Below are 18,625 nucleotides of genomic sequence, written 5' to 3'. Positions count from 1 at the left end.
TACATGTCGCTCTATCACTTACTAGATGTCTGACTTTAGGGAAGTTATTGTTTTATTTCATTCTTGAACATGTAGGACATCAAATGGTTCAAAATTTTAAAGGTAAAAATAATCAGAGAAAGACAACTACCCCTACAACCATCCCTCCTACAACTATCCCTTCTCACCTAGTTTCTATCTCCAGTGTTAATCAATGTTTCTTGTGTATTCTTCCAGATTTAGGCTATGCATAAACCATCAATTGCTTTTTCTGATTTTTAAACAAATCATAATATATGATACTTCTATACCTTACTTAACAACATCTCTTGGAGATAACTCCAGATGAGATTATAAAGATTGTTCTCATTACTTTTTATAGCTACATACTGCTCCATTATTTTGTTATACCATAAATTACTTACATAGTTTCTTACTTTATAAAAATATTTTAATAGTTATTTAACCTTACTGCATCTGTTTTGTTTTGGTTTTTTTGTTACTGTTACAATTAGTGATGGTGGTTTTGGTGATGTTTTTTCTCATCTATGAAGTATAGTAATCACTTCCTGGCATTGTTGTAAGAATGAATTCATTTATTTAATAAGTATTTATAGAACACATGTTATGTGGCAGACATTGTTCTAGATATCAGATATTAGAAGTGAACCACAAAATTATCCAAATATTCTTTCTGTATGACATGATACTATATATAGAAAACTCTAAAAACTCCACCAAAAGAACTGATAAATGAATTCAGTCAAGTTGCAGGAAATGAAATCAATGTACAGAAATCTGTTGCATTCCTATACCCTAATAATTAAGCAGCAGAAAGTGAAACTAAGAAAACAATGTCATTTACAATTGCACCAAAAACAAGAAAATGTCTAGGAATAAACTTAACCAAAGAGGTGAAAGACCTGTACTCCAAAAACTATAAAACACTGATGAAAGAAATTCAAGATGACACAAAGAGATGGAAAGACATTCTATGCTCATGGATTGGAAAAAAAAAATTATTAAAATGTCTATACTACTCAAAGCAATCTTCAGATTTAATGCAATCCCTATCAAAATACTGTGGGAAATAAGCTTAGAAACTCCCTGGGCTTGAACCAATGGGTTAACAAGGCATAAAGAATTACAAAGCCATAGGATGCTCACACCCAAGTCTGGGTAAATAAGATTAGGTGAATAAGGATAGAGAAGGGGGGCTAAGGCCCCCAAAATAGAGTAGGGGTGGCAAAGCCACCAGAATTGTGGGGGGGGGGAAGGCCCCCATACAAAGGTATATCTGGTAAGCAAGATTAGGTATTCAGGGCAAAAATGCCCCCCAATTTAGTACTATAACAGAAAGCTGCTTTCACAGAAAGGACCAAATCAGGTAAACAGGTACCTAGGGCTATAGACCTGATGTGGGTGAAGCTGCTCAGAGTGGAGCTGATTAGCAAAAGAAAAGGTGCCTTGTTAACCCTGAGGTTACTTGCTCTATCTGTTTTATCCCCTACACTGGTTAAGATAAACAGACATGGTGCCTCATGTCTGCTGTTAACAACCTCCTGCCCATCTGCCTGGCACCAGGATTTTGTTTTATATTGACCCAAACTCCTAACACTGTATATCTTCAAAACCCCCTTTCCCTCATGCCCATGCGTTAATGTTCACAAATTCATTGTCTCTTTGTACATGTCCATCACATTTGTAAGTCTTCTGATCTTAATAAATACGGGCAAGGACTCTTATTCGGAGCTCTTGTCTTTTCCCAGACATTAGCCATCTCTCACTTTTAATCCTGCATCCACTCTCTTGCTGAACAAGAGAGAACTTTAGGCTTAGAGTCTACAACAAATACTAATAGCATTTTTCATAGAACTAAAACAATCCTAAAATTTGTATGGAACCACAAAAGACCTCAAATAGCCAAAGCAAATTTGAAAACGAAAAACAAAACTGGAGGTATCACAATTCCATACATCAAGTTATATTATAAAGTGGTACTTTAAAACAGTATAGTACTGGCATAAAAACAGACACACAGATCAATTAAATAGACTAGAAAGCCCAGAAATAAACCCACAATTATATGGTAAATTAATCTTCAACAAAGAAGGAATGAATATACAATGGGAGAAAGACAGTATCTTTAATAAATGATGTTAGGAAAACTGGACAGTTACATGCAAAAGAATGAAACTGGACCATTGTATCTTACCATGCACAAAAACAAACTCAAAATGGATGAAAGACCTATGTGTGACGCCTAAAATATAACAACCCTTGAAGAGAGCACAGGCAGTAATGTCTCTAACATTGGCGACAGACACATTTCCCTACATATATCTCCTTAGGCTATGAAAATAAAAGCAAAAATAAACTGTTGGGACTATACGAAAGCAAAAAGTTTCTGCACAGTAATGGAAACAATCAACACAACTATAAGGCAACCTACTGAATGGGAGAAGATATTTGCAAATGACGTATCCGATAAAGGGTTACTATCCAAAATATGTAAAGAACTGATACAACTCAATATCTGTAAAACAAATAATCCAATTAAAAATGGTCAGAAGACATGAAAAGACATTTCTCCAAAGAAGACATCCAGATGGCCAACAGACACATGAAAGATGTTCAATATCTCTCATCATGAGGGAATTGCAAATCAAAACTACAATGAGATACCACCTCATGCCTGTCAGAATGGCTAAAAACAAAACACAAGAAACAGCAAGTGTTGGCAAGTGTACAGGCAAGGGTACGGAGAAAAAGGAACCCTCTTTGTTAAATTTAAAGAACAAGGAATGCAAGCTGGAACAGCCACTATGGAAAACAATACGGGGGTTCCTCAAAAAAAATAAAAAAAGAACTTCCCTACAATCCCAGCAATTGCACCACTGGGTATTTACCCAAAAAATACAAAATGACTAATTCGAAAAGATACATGTATATCCATGTCTATTGAAGCATTATTTACAATAGCAAACTATGGAAGCAGCCCAAGGGTCCATCGACAGATGAATGGATAAAGATGTCACACACACACACACACACACACACACAATGGAATATTATTCAGCCATAAAAAAGAATGAAATCTTGCCATTTGCAACAATGGATGGAGATAGAGAGTATAATGCTAAGGAAAATAAGTCAGAGAAAAACAAATACCATATGATCTCACTCATATGTGGAATTTAAGAAATGAAACAAATGAGCAAAGGAAAAAGAGAGAGAGAGACAAACCAAGAAACAGACTCTTAACTACAAAGAACAAACTGATGATTACAAGAGGGGAGGTGGGGGGGGGATGGGTGAAATAGGTGATGGGGATTAAAGAGCACACTTACCATGATGAAAAAAATTAAAAAATAAAAATCCCTTTTTTTAGTGATTTTGAAGGAAAGGAATACTTAAAACTAACAAATAAAATATATACTGTGTCAGATGGTTACCAGTGCTATGGAGAAAAATAAAGCAGGTAATGAGAGTAGGTATTACTATGTGTATGTGTATGTATATGTGTTGGGGGGGGAGGGTTTCAATTTAAATAGAGTTGTCAGAAAAAGCATTATGGAAAAAAGTGATATTTCTTTCAGCAAAGATCTGAAGTAGATAAGGGGGAGGGTGTTCTAGGCAGAGGGAACAGCAAGTGCAAAGGCCCTCATTTGAGAACTGAAGGAATAGCAAAGAATCTAGTGCAGCTAGACATAGTATGTAGATGGCATTAGTGAAAAGATGCAAATTATGTTATGGCGTTATCAGTTGTTGCATGTACTCTTGATGAGAAGGAGAAACCTGACATGATCTGTCTTGAGATCTGGAAGTATTACTCTAGCTAGATGCAGGGATAATAGAAGAGGATACACAAGAGTAGGAAATCACCTAGGAGTCTATTACAATAATTTGGTGACTTGGACCAGGAGAGGAGATGTTAGGAAAGAGTCTGATTCCCAATATATTTAAAGTAAAGCAAAGGATTTATTTACAGGTTGGATGTGAGACGTAGGAGAATTAAGAGTGATTCCAAGTTCTTTGGCCTGAGTACCTAGAAGGATGGAGTTTACCATTAGTGAGATGGGAAAAATGATAAGAAGAGCAGGTTGGGGAGTGAAGACCAGAAGACATCCCATTAGACACCCAAGTGGAGGTGTCAGGTGGGCGCTATTATTTTTTTTAATGTTTATTTTTGAGAGAGAGAGAGAGAGAAAAGACAGAGTGCACGTGGGGGAGGGGCAGAGAGAGGGGAGACAGAATCTGAAGCAGGCTCCAGGCTCTGAGTTGTCAGCACAGAGCCTGATGCGGGGCTCCAACTCAAAACCGTGAGATCATGACCTGAGCCAAAGTCAGATGTTTAACCGACTGAGCCACCCAGGCGCCCCAGGTGGGCATTATTATTAACAAAATAATTTAAGACTCCCTGGCATTTAGTTAATGTATGTTTTCTTTCCCCTGCGGGCAAAACACCATTATTATACATGTCAGAGGATTTCTAAACTGTTTTGCATTGTAATTTATTATATTTTAAATTATTAGAAACTTATTTCTAATCCAAATGATCTAGAAGGAAACTGGGAAGATGTTCAAATCTCTGTAATGAATTAAAAAATAAAAAGGAGTGCCTTCATCCATTAACAGATAGAATAGGTCTATCCTTAAATAAAATGGTGAGAGTGAGCAAGTTAATCTTCAGGATTTTAGGCTTTCCTTTCATGTGTAACTGGAGGCCAACCCTCCTGCCATTCACAGAAGAAACAGGAGAGCACTTGGCTGAGAATTTAATGAAATCCTTCTGAGAGGAAGGATTTCAAATCTCTAGAAGCAACTTGGTGACAAAGCAAGCGGCTATCAAAAGTTTTATTTTTTAAAAATATTTTTTAACATTTATTTATTTTTGAGAGAGAGAGAGAGTGAGCTGTCAGCACAGAGCCCAATGCAGGGCTCAAACTCACGAGCTGTGAGATCATGACCTGAGACAAAGTTGGGCACTTAACTGGCTGAGCCACCCAGGCACACTGCAAGTGGCTATCAAAAGTTTTAAGTGAAAAAGATGAACACGCTTCTTATCTAGGCAGTCTAGAGAAACACGGCTTAAGACGGGAAGAAAGGATAGAGAAAGAAAATGAACAATACACATCTATTGGATAAAGGCAGACTTGTTAATTATGAAACAATTTGACAAATACATATACATATACAAATATATATACATATATATATATATTTCCTTACCTGAGTCTTGAGTTGTTTCTACTTTTGACAATACAATTTCTGGGGATTACTATTTGTACTATAGGTGTGTGTGTGTGTGTGTGTGTGTGTGTGTGTGTGTGTGTGTGAATGTGTGTGCGTGCGTGTGTGCCTATAAATGTACGCAGGACTTCTCAGCCACCTCATACCACTGGGGAGACCTGGAAGGGAAATAGGCTTAGATACCCATGGTCGTCAGGAAGTGTGCACTAAGACAGGACTCCTCACCCCCTCTTTCCTTTGTCCTTCCTGGAGAGAGAGTCGTGCTTAATCTCTTCTCATAATAGCCTTTCCTATTGTTATTCTGGGTTTAATAACTCAGATTTGAGAAATAGGCTGTCTAAGAGAGGATGGTTCCTACAGTCAGACTAACCCTTTTAGGTATGGAGTGGAATTTCTAGAATTAAGATTGGAGAGCACACAATGGAGGCTGATATGACAAATAGCTATGGACCTGAGGTCTGGAGAGCATCACAAGTGGACCTCAGATGAACTGTTTAATTCCATGGTGATTTTTCCAGAAAACATACCATGAAGAGAGCTCTATATCATATGCAGCATTCACCTGAAAAGAATTTCCCTCTCGGGCATTATAATTTTCCATGTTACCTCAATCCTTCAGGAAAGTATGAAACAGCCTATATGATGGCAGCACCGACAATCAAGGGATGGAGCATTAAAGAGGAGTGTGTCCTGCCCTGCAGTCACCCCTTAATTGGGTCCTTGCAGAGATAGCCATACATGAGGGGAACTGGGTTAGGGGTTTCACGTGTGACTGGCAGAGCTGGGAGCAGTGGGGGAGAGTGTGGAATATGGTGGTATAATTGCTGGGAGGGTAACTCAAGAAACCAAAAAATACTCCCTTCTCTTTCCACATACATCCTGAAAAAATGTGACCATTGATGCATGTGTATAGGGTGAAAGGTGGGGGGTGAGTCCAAGATGAGGCAGATATTCATGTTAAGCATCCTTCCTCTCTTTCCAACTTCTATTATCAGTTGCTTAGTGTCTTCCTTAACACCTACAGTGTGCTCAGGAAAGAATCTGCTCTTAATTATTTATAGCTCAATGTGAATATATCTAAGATGGTAGGCTTCTTTCTCCTGAAGGCCTTGACAGTAGTATGTCTAGCCCTGTCCCAGGGTTAGGGAAGGAAATCAGTGATGCTATATGAAGTGAATTACCTGTCCCGTGAGATATTTGCATCTTACCCCTGTTCTGTAATTGTGGAATTAAAACATTTTTTAACTAGTTAAAAGATATTTAACCCTAATTAAACAGAGAAAATAGTACCTGGAGTATTTGGCCCCTAAAATCAAGCCAGGAAGATAGCTTCCTAGTCTACAATTGGGCATGGTCAGCCCTGGAACTAGATATGCACCCTGACAACACAGACTTTCCTTGGGTGTACTGGCACATTTCCTAGAATTCTGTTGTTGTTTTTTTAAGTTGCTTTGGGACCTAAGGTGGATCTGGGGATGAGAATGGCTGGATTATAAAAGGAGAAGGGAGGATAAATTAAAGAGCAGTTGCTGTTTGGCAGCAGACACACATGTAGAGTTCAGCTCAGTTTTCTTCTCTCCCACCTCACATAAAAAGCAAACACCATACAGTCAGGTATTTCCATTAGTAAGAGTTAATTATTCACACTATAATCACAGAAAGAATTTGTAATGTGTGATAAATCATCATCAAGTATTCATAATAATCTTATCAATATAGAACTGGTAAAAAGCATGGATAGTGCTTTTCAAGTTATGAAATATTTTCACACTCGCTTGACCCCTCACCAAGACCTCAGAGTGGGTATTACTATCATTGTAATTCCCATTTTCTAGATTAAAAAAACTAAGATAAAGGGTTACTAAGGATCACACATATTGTGTCCTATGATTTTCAGGCTTAATTAAAGAAGACAAATATAATATAAGAAGTTCAGATTATAAATTTAGAAGGTAATTACTTGTTTTACAAAAGGATTTATCATAGGAAACTTTTATGTCACTATATTTAAAATATAATGTGTTCTTTGAGAATTTGAAATACCCACTTATAATATGACAGTTATAAAGTGAGATTCATATGTACATTGATACTTACATTCAATATCACTGAACAGTTACACTCTTATATCAAATAAATGAACATTTCTTAAAAATATAAACTCACATTTCCTCTTGCCGGTACTCTAACTCCCATTGTGGATCATTTCTATTCTGAGAAAAAATAATTCCCACTGTCAGAGCCACCACGATAGCTGGGACTCCTATGTGGCAAAAGAGAGGCACCAAATTAATAATTTACCCAAAACTGAAATTAATTATAAAAGAACACAAATGCATTATACGTCTGACCCTTTTCAAGACTATGTTATTCTTTCTACTCTAGACAATGTACTAAATGACCTACAGATGTAGGTCAATGGTGGACATAATTTTTCTGTAACTCTTTGCCTCTGTCTTTTATTGTTGGCTGTACATAATAACCTGATACTATTTCTGATTCCTTTGTAACACTTACCACAATTTCCATTCTTAAATGGCCTTATTCCTCTTTCACTTGAAGAAATTTAAATTTAGATACCACGAACACAATTCTTTTCTGGAACTTGAAAATTTTTGAAATTATTTTTCTTAGAGTCACTCTGGTTTTCTTGAAATATTTCTTTTAAAGTAGCTGGGAAACACATTATATGTGGTCTAAATTTCAAATCAAACTACTAGAGATGTTAAAGGAAATTAACATTTGAGTTTAGCTTATGATGTGACTAGTACAGCTGCCTGATCACACGTGTCTCCTTCCCAGGAGTGTGAACAACCAGGCAGAAGGCACTCCTGGTGGTGCTGGCTTTCCATCACCCCTACCTAAAGGACTTGGGCTGTTAGGCCTTAAGTAGGTATTTCTTTAAGTTATTTCAAGAAAATTAATGTATGAATAAGTGGAAAAGCAAACACTTGCCCCATCCTATTAAAGAGATGAACACAATGAAATGTTGAGGAAGAGGCTTCATGGTCCTAATTAGCAGGAAATAGAGTTGGGCAGCACTGATTCCAGTCCAGGTAAATGTCACTAACAGGAAATAGTGGAGCAAGACAGCCATCACAGTGCAGGTGGGATTCGAGATGACAACAGTATCTTGCGTGGGTATTTCATTTTTATCAGAATCCATCTTATTGGTGTCATTATCACGTTTCACTAAGTTTTTATTGGAGTTTTCGATTCCAAACACAAAGAGGAGGTTAAAAATCAACATTGATGTGCACAGGCTGACGAACACCCAGGTTACTGAGGTTTTTCTGACGTTCCTAAAAACAAGTAAATATAATTGAACAAATAGAACATCTGCAAAAAATAAACTCTAGTGAAATTGTGAGTGAAAAATATTATTACTCGATGTAAATCCAGCTCATAGCCCATGGGCCAGCTGGTAAACCTACCTTTCCAACTGCACCAGAAGAGCTCACTGTCCTCTCATTTCCATAGAGAAGTGAGTTAGAGAAAATAGGTCAATACATCTTTTCTTTTTTTTTGGTTAAGTTTATTTATTTATTGAGAGAGAAAAAGAGAGCAGGGGAGGGAGGAGAGAGAGAGAGAGAGAGAGAGAGAGAGAATCCCAAGCAGGCTCCATGCTGTCAGCTTGGAGCCCAATGTGGGGCTCAAACCAGAGATCATGACCTGAGCCAAAACCAAGAGTCAGATGCTTAACTGACTAAGCCACACAGGTGCCCCCGATACATCCTTTCTTGAAACTGTTATAATAAAAGGTAACTGCTATTCAGCAGAGAGGACTCCCACTGGATTCTACTTTCTGGTGTCTATATGCTGTGTAATCCTCTCCCAGGGCCAACCTGTGACTTGATCTCCCTAATGAAATGCGCCAGAAGGCCTGGAAGCCAGGGCCAACTTATTCACCAAAGTAGTGCTTAGGACCAATGATAGTTTTATGGCCCACAGCAAAGTTTTAACTCCTTTTAAAACCAAAGGGGAAAATAATTAACTATTATAGGTCAAAGAATAAATATGAACATATAATATTAATATATTCACCTTTATACCTATACAGTGGTGAAACATTTTCTGATTTTTTTTTTTTAATGGAGGAAAGACTCCATAAAGGCACTCTGCCCATGAAACTCAAAACAAGCTTTCTTTCCCCTTCATGCTTCTGGAAGTTTTGAGCCACCAGGTAAAAAGTCTAGCTAACCTATTGAAGAAACTGCATAGGAATGCTGTGGGACTATGTGGAGAGGGAGAAAGACCCATCTCTCCCAGCATACCAGATGAGCCCCAGATTAGCCCAACTCCACCCACCATCTGACTCCTCACAGGAGACCATAAGAGAGACCAATGGAAGAATCACAGCTGAGCCCCATCAAGCCACTTGAGCTCAAATTAAGTCCTTAGACATAAATTAATGTTTTAAGCCACTAACTTTTAGAGCAGTTTCTTCTACTATAATAGACAATAGGTTCCACTCCAGATTTGCAAACATATACAAAGGCCAGCTATAGAAAGACTCCAAATGGATTTTTTTTTTAATTTCAAAATAGGAAAAAATTCCACATTAGTAAGTGAACATATGTTCAAATGTGGAGAAAAAGTCTCTTGTACTTTAAAAAGTATTTTATATAAGGGTGCCTGGGTGACTCAGTCAGTTAAGTATCTGACTCTTGATTTTGGCTCAGGTCATGACCTCATGGTTTGTGGGTTCGAGCCCCATGTGGGGCTCTATGCTGAGAGCAGGAGCCTGCTTGGGATTCTCCCTCTCTCCTAGTCTCTCTGTCCCTCCCCCACCCTGGCATACACACACACATTCTCTCTCTCAAAACAAATAAACATTTAATAAATAAATAAATAAATAAAGTCTTTTATATAAAAAAAATCAAGTATGGATTTTAAAAGAAGGCCAGTTTTTAAGAGTCTCTTATAGTTTGCCTCCTTCCCTCTCTAACTTTTTTCCCCCCTTCACCTCCCCCATGGTCTTCTGTTAAGTTTCTCAGGATCCACATAAGAGTGGGCACCCATTGGGATGAGCACTGGGTGTTATATGGAAACCAATTTGATGATAAATTTTGTATTAAAAAAAAATAAGGCCAAATATAATTTTGAACTACTTTTATAAGTTTAAAACAAAATGGTATAAGTTTAGCTTATATTACATTTAAAGAGTAAGGTTTTAATAAACATTTTAAGTTAAGTAAAAATATTTAAAATGTGTTTCATGGTCTATTGCTACTAATGACATTCTTCATAATTTGAGTAGACTGATGATTACTATCCCTCTGAAAGGCTTATACTCAACGAAATTTCACCTGTGTCCAAGAAACATATTTTAGGAAATACTTGCTGACAGTCAAATGGCCAAGATGCTCTGGATGATCCTTATAATATAAACCATGCTTGAAGACTGTTCTTTTGTTTGAAGACATAATTTCTGGGGGGTAGAACCAAGGATTCTTTAAAACTTTTGGGTTTGTTACCTTCTCACCTTTACCTAAGATCTTTGCTAGAAAAGAAGAGCCTTTTCTCATTTTGTCTGCAAGCTGGCATTGTTTACCAGGAGTCTTTAAAAGGCAGTGGGAGGGAGAGAGAGAGAAAATGAGAATGGGTGTGTGTGCTCATGCTCACATGTGTGTTCTGTGGTGGCCTACCTGTGTATTTTCAGATTGGCAGAGAATTCAAGGTTTCCCTAAATAAGGGTTGATCTCAAATGTGAGGTTTCATATTGTCTTTACTGTGCATGTATTGTTTGCCTTAATGGTTAAAGGCAGATATATCCATAAGGCCCCTTTAATGACATATTATAGTTCTCTGTATACTATGGTATGCAGTCTTATATTAATGAAAGTTACAGAATTTCCATTCACTACCATCTAAGCCTTTCTGGGTTTTTCAGAATACAAGGCCTCTTCAAATAACTATTTCCCTAAGTTTATTACTGTGCTTAAAGTTCTAACATCTCCAAGTACCCATTTTTAATATCTCAGAATCTGATGAATAAGTCTGCTTACTAATTACATATCCTTTATGATTTTATAACATTCCATCATGAACCTTCTCAGTCTTTGGATTTCTACAGTGCATAAAAAGTGTATATTTAAACAGAACTCTGCTCGTCTTCTTGATGTTTTAGTTGAGATTTTCTGAATAATTCAAAATTTAATTCAGTCTTTTGAAAGTTTTAATGACCAGAACTGCAAAAAGTACTCAAAAGATTCCTTTTATATAAAAGCAAAGTTAGCTTCTAATTTTTTTCCAGTTTCAAACAGAAATTGTAATCCACAGGAAGAACAGGCTATTTTCAAATAGCCTGGCTCTTCTGTACATTTCTATATTCTGTACATTAATATTATGTTATTTTTCTATATAATATATATAATTATATAATGTATTATAACATATGTTATGTAGCTTATATATCTTATGTATCTAAATTATTTATAATTTACTATAAATTATACATATTATATGTAATTTATATATAATTATGGGGGACCCTGTCCATGAACAAAGAAAACTATTTGATTCATGTTTAGAAGTCAATACCATTTTTTAATTTTTGTTTTTGTTTCCTGATGAATTTTTAGTGACATACATGGCAGCATAACTGTGCTAAGAAACATGTCAATAGAGAATGAAAAAAAAATCTGAAAACCACTAGAAGTACTGAAATTTTAGGCAAAGACACTAGTTATGTACCTACCACAACTTATTCAAATGGGTTCAAAAACTGTTCAAGTATGATTACGATAGAAAGACAAATAAAAGGGGGGCCTGGTAGCTCAGGTGGAATGCGTCCAACTTCAGCTTAGGTCATGATCTTGCAATTTGCAGTTCTTGAGTTCGGGCCCTTCATTATGCTCTCTGTGCTAGCATAGAGCCCATTTCAGTTCCTCTGTCCCCCTCTCTCTGCCCCTCCCCCACTTGCTCTCTCTCAAAGATGGACATTTTAAAAAAAGAAATACAAATAAAAGGACAAATATAAGAGCCATTTCATTTTACATAACAGACCTGTAACTACATGGCATGCAATGTTCGTTCAAGGCACTTACCACTATTTGTAATCATATATTTAATTCTGTATATATCTGTATAACATCTGTCTTTGCCAAAGAATATAAATATGAGAAATGAGAGCTTACTTGCTGTTCATAGTTTGGTATTCAGTTTGTATGTGGTGCTTGGCCCATAATTAGCACTCATTATAAAAACTTTGAGTGAATGGCAAGAGATTCATTAAGTGTGATAGATAAAGAAGGGGAATCAAAAGGAGTTCTGGCTCTTTGAACAAATGGCTTTTTCTGAATATGAGCAGAGAAAGTGAAAAATGTGCCTGGGTCATCTTGCTGTACCTGAAATTAAAAAGTGCTTAAAGACTGCTAGGGACATGCCAAAACAACATGAAGAGACTCCCTCTGGTTACATTCAAGAGTACACTTCTTTACAAAGGAATAGAGTAAATAAAGAGAAAGAATCATTTTCAACCATCAAGGTAATAACATATTCCAATAAGAACCATTGAGTAAAAGTTGGGGGACAGAATAGTCACACAATTTTAAAGTATCATCCCACAGATTACTTATTGCTTACAAAGGGGAAAATATTAACCTTTAGGGTGTAGAATTCCAGTAGACACCACTGTAAACAAGGAATCCAACTTAATACAACCAATAATGGGACAGACTGACATCACATGCTTCTTGCTATATATACCATACTGAAAAAGACTTAATGATGTAGTATTCTCATCAAAAATATTTAACCCCTATCTAATCATGAGGAACATTTCAGACAAATCCTAAACTGTTGAATATTCTACTTTCTACAATATAACTGACACGAACATTTCAAAAGATTTAATGTCCCCAAATACCAAAACAAACAGAAAAGCGGAGGAATTATTTTAGGCTAAATGAGACTAAGAACCATGACAACTGGGGTTCCTGGGTGGCTCAGTTGGTTAAGTGTCCAACTTCGGCTCAGGTCATGATCTCACAGTTTGTGAGTTCAAGCACCACATCAGGTTCTATGCTGACAGCTCAGAGCCTGGAGCCTGCTTCAGATTCTGTGTCTCCCTCTCTCTCTACCCCTCCCCAACTCGTGCTCTGTCTCTTTCTCAAAAATAAATAAACATTAAAAATTTTTAAGAAAAGAAACATAGCAACTAAATGAATTGGGGAGGGGGACCACTCAGCTATAACGGATATTAATGGAACAACTGCAGAAATTTGAATATGGATTGTATATTAACACAGTAACATTATATCAATGGTAAATTGGTTGAGTTGAATTTCCTGAGTGAGAATAATGGTATTATACTGTAGAAGAGAATACCCGTGTTCTTAGGAAATGCTTGAAAATTTAGCAACTTTTCTATAGGTTTTCAACTTTTTATTTTTTTTCAACGTTTTTTTTTTTATTTTTGGGACAGAGAGAGACAGAGCATGAGCGGGGGAGGGGCAGAGAGAGAGGGAGACACAGAATCGGAAGCAGGCTCCAGGCTCTGAGCCATCAGCCCAGAGCCCGACGCGGGGCTGGAACTCCCGGACCGCGAGATCGTGACCTGGCTGAAGTCGGACGCTTAACCGACTGCGCCACCCAGGCGCCCCGGTTTTCAACTTTTTAAATAAAATTTCAGGAAATATTTTAAACAGCAATGCTTTCAGAATAAAAGGTTCTGAGCCTACACATCTGAGAAAACACTTAGGAGAAAATTTAGTAGGGAGAAATAATTCTGAAAGAAAGATGAATTCATCTTGGGATATCTTGAGTTTGTGAGGAGGACCACGTAGGAATACTCAATAGTCCCACTTATTCTACAGATATTCCTCTACTAAGGGCCAGGTACTGTGCTCAGTCTTGGGGATACACTAATCAAAACAAAACAAACAACAATAGAAACAACAAAATCAGAAAAAGTCACTGTTCTCATTGATTTTCATGCTGATGGGGAAAACAGAGAGTACCCAGGTAAACTAATAAATAACAAACTTATATTTACATATTGATAAAAATGTAGCATTTGAAAAAAATAACAAGTGCTATATAAAATCGGACCTTTAGTGAGGAGGTCAAGGTGGAAAGAAATATGTGTTTATAGGTAATTTTTAAAGTTAGATTTTTTAAAAATTATTTATTTTTGAGAGAGAGAGCACAAGCTGGGAGTAACAGAGAGAGAGGGAGACGGAGGAGGCAAAGCAGGTGTTATGCTAACAGCAGAGAGCTCCATGTGGGGCATGAACCCAAAATCTGTGAGATCATGACCAGAGCCAAAGTCGGACACTTAACTGACTTAGCCACCCAGGTGCCCCTTAAGTTAGATTTTTTTCGAACTATGGAATTTAAAGACTTTTTAAAAGTTTGACCATTTGGGGGCGCCTGGGTGGCGCAGTCGGTTAAGCATCCGACTTCAGCCAGGTCACGATCTCGCGGTCCGGGAGTTCGAGCCCCGCGTCAGGCTCTGGGCTGATGGCTCAGAGCCTGGAGCCTGTTTCCGATTCTGTGTCTCCCTCTCTCTCTGCCCCTCCCCCATTCATGCTCTGTCTCTCTCTGTCCCCCAAAAAATAAATAAAAGTTGAAAAAAAAAACTTTTAAAAGTTTGACCATTTGAAAACTTAATATGTATTTTAAATTAGTTTAATTTTCAAAAATATTGTTTAGCAATGTTTTGCTCTTTTATAAATGCAAATTGGTAGGTATGGTTCTATTCAACACAAAGGAACTATATAGCATTAATGAGCTATGGGACCACACTACTTTTACATGACAAACTTATAATCACATGGTATGTAATTTTTCTTCAAAGCACTTACCACAGTATTAATTATAAATTTATTTGTATGTATTTCTTAGCCTCTTCAGAACTGAGTGTGCTCTTCTGTAAGATGAACTTGTTGAACTAATTCTGATTTCCCTTTTATCTCCAAGAGACCATATTATGATGAGAATATGTGCAGAGGAAATAATATCAAGATAGCAATTTTTCTTATAAAAGGAGCCTGTTTCCCTTCTTACCTGGTGACAATCTGAAATACAATTGTAAGGGCCAGACCAGTAATGGACAGCGCACATCCAACATTGGATAATATGTCTAGTGATGCAGGATATTTATATTTCTTTTCGAAACTCTAAAAAACAAGTTAAGACTCATATTTTTTACTAACAATTCCTGAAATGTCTATGAAAGTCAACATCATAAAAAGTTACATTGGTCAAAATAACCAGATAGTTGCCAGATATGTCTTTTTATAAAACTGTTAATATATTTTAAAAATAAATAAATTAACCCCTTTTCTCTAAGCAGTTTATATGAATTAGAGTGTTGAGAACAGTTATCTAACCAATTCAGTTAAAGAAAACATATATACTTTACCTCAATGTCTAAAATCTAAAATTTATCCCTCACATTATTTTTGTGTGTAACTATCATCCAAGAGGAAGTATGCATATCTGAGCTAATGCACTAAAAATAAAGTTGCAGAAATGTTTTTTGGACATGGAAAGATGTTCATGTGATCCTGCTAATTTTTTTTTAAAACGGCAGTCTTATTGTTGTCAGATATATCTATATCTAGCCCAGTATTTTAACATATATTCATAGATAAGTATATTCTATGGAGAGGTAATAATGGTGGTCACTGGGTGGGTAGGATATATATAATATTTTTGCCTGCCTTTATTTTAATAGTTAAAAAAATAGAAAGTAATATTTATATAACATGAAAGTAATGTAGAAACATTAAAAAATATAGATTTCTCTTAACTGCCGGCTACCCCACATCATACCACCCTTCCTCTTGAAATCATCTCTTCTCCAGAGCTTACTTTTTTAATGTACTTACAAATATTACCCACATCTCTTGAATAAATATATTTCTGCTTAATAGATAAACTTTCATACCTTATGCAATAAATATGTATTACTTTTATAGGAAGAAAACAAAAATAAAATAATTTTCATTTTTAAAAATTATAAAACAAAGACTTCATGTTACTTCCTGTGTACAGTATACTGACTAGATACCAAAGAATCATAGAATATACATAAACCTTCAGGCTTAGAAATCATCTATTCACTTAGAGCCTATCTGCTCCTATTTTAGATACATATTTATTTTATTTAGATATTTTATTTATTTATTTAGATATTTTAAAGTTCTAATCAAACTTTAAAAAAATTTGGCAACCCAAACTAATTACAAAGTGAGTGGTAGGCATTGAGGCAGATTCAGACATTAATGAGAAGAAATAGCTGAAAGCCTGACCTCAGAAAAGAAGAAAAATAACTGTGACAATGTATTACGTATCATTTAATATATATAGCAACCCAAGCTTTACACATCTAGCAAATGATAGTAATGATCTTAAAGGATCAAAAAAGTTAATTTTTATCTTTACTATTTTCTAATTAAGAAAGCAGATCTCTCTGCAATACGTTAGAAAATAAGCAAAGTCAATTAAAATAATAAAGGTTTGATAGTTAAAGTAAGAAAACTATAATTTCACACCTGTGAGAATGGCTAAAATTAACAACTCCGGAAATAACACGTTTGTGAGGATGTGGAGAAAGGGGAAACCTCTTACAGTGCTGGTGGGAATGCAAACTGGTGCAGCCATTCTGGAAAACAGTATAGAGGTCTTCAAAAAGTTAAAAATAGAACTACCCTTTGACCCAGCAATTAAACTACTAGGTATTTACCCAAAGGATACAAAAATGCTGACTTGAAGGGGCACATAAACCCCAATGTTTATAGCAGCATTATCCACAATAGTCATATTATGGAAAAAGCACAAATGTCCATCAACTGAGGAATGGATAAAGAAGATGTGATATGAAGAAGATGTGCTGTGTGTCACACATACACACAATGGAATATTACTCAGACATCAAAAAGAATGAAATCTTGCCATTTACAATGACATGGATGGAGCTAGAGTGTATTATGCTAAGCAAAATAAGTCAGTCAGAGAAAGACAAATACCATATTATTTCACTCATATATGAAACTTAAGAAACAAAACAGATGAACATAGGGGAAGGGGGAAAAAAGAGAGGGAGGAAAACCATAAGAGACTCTAAACTATAGTGAACAAACTGAGAGTTAAAGGAGGGAAAGTGGGGGGAGGGATGGTCTAAATTGGTGATGGGTGTTAAGGAGGGCACTTGTGATGAGCACTGGGTGTTATATGTAAGTGATGAATCACTGGATTCTACTCCTAAAACTAATATAAAACCATATGTTAAGTAACTAGAATGTAAATTAAAACTTGATATAAAAAAAATTGTACTGAAAGTTAAATCCAGTACACTAAAGTAAGAAAAAGAAATAAATGGGGGTGCCTGGGTGGCTGAGTTAGTTAAGTGTCAGACTCTTGATTTGGCTCAGGTCGAGATCTCATGAACCGTGAGATCAAACCCCAAGTTGGGCTCTGTACTGAAAACGTAGAGCCCGCTTGGGATTCTCTCTCCCTTTGCCCCTGGCACACATGCACGTGTGTACTCTCTCTTTCCCTCTCACTTCCTCTCAAAAATAAATAAATAAACTTTAAAAAGTGACATAAAGACTGTAAAATAGAAATAAATAAATAAGAAAGAAATCTATAGTTATTTCAAAAACTTTTGTAAATCAAGTACAGAGGAGTTAAGATGGCAGAGTAGTATAGGGAGCCTGAGCTTGTCTCATCCCTGAAATGCAGCTAGATCAGCATCAAACCGTTTTGAACACCTAGGAAACTGATCTGAGGATTAATGCAACAATCTGCATAATTGGAAACAGAGAACTTGGCAGGTATGGGGTGTGGAGTGGTGAACTGGGGGAGAGAAAAGCCATGGAGCCATAGAGGGTACTGAGCTGTTTTCACAAAGAGAGGAAAGAAAGACAAAGGGGGAGAATGCAGCACATTGAAATCACACAAGAAAAGCACTCCCCCTAAAAGTAGCTGGAGAGAAAGAGAGAAAGAGTGAAAATACCCACAGGGACTGAAAACAATCAACACCTGTTCTCTGATAGGGAGAAAAGGAGAGGGTTTCAATACTGCCAGGATTCTACAAACAGTGAAGTCCAAAGTCTGAAGTTTCAGAGCTCAGTGTTCTGGTGAGGAAGTAGGGAAAAATCCCCAGAATTTTCCAGGAGGAAGTAGTGTGGTCTGAGGGATGCGTGTACCACATAGGGAGAAGTGGTTCCCCAGATTGGAGTGCATTTGGTAGAGGCCATATGGGCTCCCCGCAGGTGAAAGTCTCAGTGGACCTTGGAGAGTGGTCACGTTTATTGATATTAGAACAAAGACCCCAGAGTGTAGGGAAACCTAGTGCAAGCTGTGTGATGTGATTTGCCCACAGTGGCCTCTGCCACTGTGTGATCACAGGAACATTTTCTGGGGCAAGCCAGCTTCTGGC

The 18,625-nt window shown here is 36.7% G+C and overlaps 1 protein-coding gene across 1 annotated transcript in view; it reads right to left on the bottom strand.

Moving 5' to 3' along the window:
- ADGRG7 (adhesion G protein-coupled receptor G7) overlaps positions 1-18,625 on the bottom strand; it is a 72,254-nt gene that overhangs the window by 13,871 nt on the left and 39,758 nt on the right. Inside the window, exons 11-13 of the mRNA XM_040484321.1 lie at positions 15,244-15,356; positions 8,188-8,534; positions 7,399-7,495 (exon numbers count right to left, since the gene is read on the bottom strand). Of these exons, the coding sequence (XP_040340255.1) occupies positions 7,399-7,495; positions 8,188-8,534; positions 15,244-15,356 (557 nt within the window). The remainder of the gene's footprint in view (positions 1-7,398; positions 7,496-8,187; positions 8,535-15,243; positions 15,357-18,625) is intronic.

Source organism: Herpailurus yagouaroundi, unplaced genomic scaffold, assembly GCF_014898765.1.
Source record: "Herpailurus yagouaroundi ecotype Mexico unplaced genomic scaffold, PumYag 162, whole genome shotgun sequence".
Taxonomy (NCBI): Eukaryota; Metazoa; Chordata; class Mammalia; order Carnivora; family Felidae; genus Herpailurus; species Herpailurus yagouaroundi.
Note: the sequence above shows the minus strand (reverse complement) of the source record. Positions and strands in the feature narration are given on the sequence as shown.